The 2,844-nt window shown below is 38.7% G+C and overlaps 1 protein-coding gene across 1 annotated transcript in view; it reads right to left on the bottom strand.

Moving 5' to 3' along the window:
• Window positions 1–2,844, bottom strand: part of SGPL1 (sphingosine-1-phosphate lyase 1) — a 43,428-nt gene that overhangs the window by 8,654 nt on the left and 31,930 nt on the right. Inside the window, exons 6-7 of the mRNA XM_019507816.1 lie at window positions 2,081–2,169; window positions 357–462 (exon numbers count right to left, since the gene is read on the bottom strand). Of these exons, the coding sequence (XP_019363361.1) occupies window positions 357–462; window positions 2,081–2,169 (195 nt within the window). The remainder of the gene's footprint in view (window positions 1–356; window positions 463–2,080; window positions 2,170–2,844) is intronic.

Genomic DNA, 2,844 nt, shown 5'->3' with positions numbered 1-2,844 from the left:
GGGGGGGGGGGGACAGGTTCCAAAATAATACAAGGCCAAGTAATCTATGGATCAGAGCACACATGAAGGACTTTCAAAGATATAAAACAAGTATCCCACGATATACTCTAAGACCAGTGGAGGATGTTTCTGCAATTTCTAGCCATGCGGATATATTCAATTAAAATGAATGTTTAGGGCAAAGGAATGTCCTAGGTCTAAAGTGCAAAAGAGTTATTTTTTGGCTGTAATCTTAACAACAATAATGGATGCTCACAGAATTCCCTACAAAGAACACTTCTGATAGATAAAAGATTTATTTCAGGAATACTGCTAGGAGTCTACAGAGGCAGTTTAGTGTTGTCAAAGAGCAATACCTGAACATCCACTTGCATGGTCTTGGTTAATGGTATGTGCACAATCTTCAACCCAAAATAATGGGCTGCTTTGTCGAATGCAGCATGAACACTCTTTGGAACCAACCTGAAAACAAATTCAGTACTTCAACCTTGGGAATGACTGCTGTTTAGTCTGAGCAAAATTCACAAAGCAGGATTTTCTATCCCTTACCCCTTAAAGAGAGAGGGTAGTCAGCCCACTGACAAATTTTGCCAATTGGAAAATACAAAGACAATAAGTATTTTGGGCATGTGTCTCCTTGGACTCTAGACACATCTTATGCTAAAAGATGTACTAAAATAATATATAGTATTGCAAATATTTAAAACTTTACAAGGTATAATCAATGTTTTATACCACTAAATAGACCTGTTAATGCGTTAGAAAACACATTATGTCCCACACTGCTTTAAAGACATTGCTTCTCACCTAAAATGAAAACTTCCTTCTAACAACTGAAAATTGTGCAGCATCAAAATTGTCTGTCTTGCTTAGAAAGAACACATCAAAACAGATCCCCACTCCTTTGTAAACACATTAAAGAAAAGTAACCGGCAATCTATTTTTTTGTCCAATAGATGGCAGTGGTTAGAACTTCAAAAGAAATTAATTCAGAGACTTGTATTTCTGAGACTTCAATGTTTTAGCATGTTGTTCGACAATCTACAGGAATGTTAGCCAGGAAGAGCGAAAGATACATATGTGGAACAAGATGAAGTAACAGTGTTCTTATCCCCATGCTCAATGTTTTCCCCTTAATTTATCCAAAAAGAGCAGGTTTTGACTACTTGATTCTATAAAGAGCAACCACAGTAGAAAGATTAAATCAATGTAGTTTTGTCACATAGCAGTCAGTAATTGAATCTTTCCAAATTCCATTTCAAATCAGACAAATTTAGTGCGGTGGTTTTAGATGATTACTACCCGCTTGGTGACTGCAAGACCACTTCCAAGAAATGAGCCATGTCCACCTGCCCTCGCTCTACATGAGCCACTCACTGAAATGTATTGTGTAGCTTAATTTTCACGCATGTCCACAGAGGCTCTCAAATCTGGTCTTAGGTATGCTTCTGAGAGCACACCCAGCACCACTCTAATGGCAACTTCACATGTATTTTCAGCAGGTGGCATGTGCAGAGGAAGAACAACTGGGCAGGGAGTGGTCAATCTCAGGATTACCATGGAGGAGGCATAGGCATACCCTTACCCTAATACTCAGAGCAGTCCTATACACTTTGAAATGGCTAGCAGATTGCTAAGGAGAGGCCTAAGGATGAAAAGATTTGGCTACCATAGGCCAAGAATTAAGTACTAGGCAAAAGTTTTTTAGGGGATGGAAGTGAATACAATTCAGCCATCCCTAAATTTAAGCCCAAATATAACTACATTCCTATATCCCACAAATAAGATAGTCATACAATTAAATCCAAAATGACAACCTCTAAACAGTTTGGCTAATGTCATCTTGCTTTGCTTAAAGCATGCTCTCTTTTGTTATTTTTCTTTATAAATCAGTTTGGGGCTCTGTCCTGCATTTGGTCTGTAAGAATTTGACAGGTGGGTGGGGACTGCAAAGGAAAACAAAGAAGAAACACTCCAGTGCAGCACTGGCTCAGCCCAGTGCAACTGCCATTGTTTTTTGGGGAAAAAAATAAACACACAAATCTATGAAAGCAGAAATCTGGGAGAGGGAGTTGCATACATTTCTGGGTGTTTGATTCCTCTCTCATAAGCCAGGTCCCTGTAGGCTTTACAGGCCATCAAAATGCTCTCGGTCCCACCAGAGGTCATCTATGGTGAAAAGAAACAAAGCACTTAAATTAAAGTACTTCTTCAGAAGAGGCAGACAAGATGTTAACACTTCATTACAAACTATGTCCCATACAATTTGAGGCTATACCTTCATACAAAGGCTCAAATCTACAACCTGAAAAGAAAACTACAAAAAAGATTAGGGTAACTTTCTAGCAGTCAAAGGACATTGCAACCAAAAACATTTATCTAAGCAAAAGTTGGTTTCAGTATGCAGATAGTTAACAGAAAATAAGCTGCTTTGTTACAAGCTGGCAGGGAGGGTTTCAATACACTTGAGACAATAAAAAAGGAAAGAGTACCTGAACTGTGATTTTTGCCAGCTTGTTGTAACAAAAAAAGCTTATTACTGCAAACCACAGTAAAAGGTTTACAAATAAAAGACACTCTAGAAAGGAAATACAAAGAAAATAAAAAGAAGCTGCATGCAACAGAAGTTGTTTGGTTAACCTGGCATAGAGATGGACAGGTTGGAAAGAGAGAAAAAACCCTAGACAAAGCTAGGAAGACAATGCTTCAGGGCCATTTGACAGAAGAACAGCTGACTGCTCACGTTCACCTCAGTATAGTAACCTTGAAGGTTTGTTATCTGGACCAGATGTACATGGTGAAGGTAAAGGGAGGGGAAAAAAGGAGGGTAATCACTCTAGGGCA

The sequence above is a fragment of the Gavialis gangeticus genome, unplaced genomic scaffold (genome assembly GCF_001723915.1).
Source record: "Gavialis gangeticus isolate Ggan-Ray unplaced genomic scaffold, GavGan_comp1, whole genome shotgun sequence".
Taxonomy (NCBI): Eukaryota; Metazoa; Chordata; order Crocodylia; family Gavialidae; genus Gavialis; species Gavialis gangeticus.
Note: the sequence above shows the minus strand (reverse complement) of the source record. Positions and strands in the feature narration are given on the sequence as shown.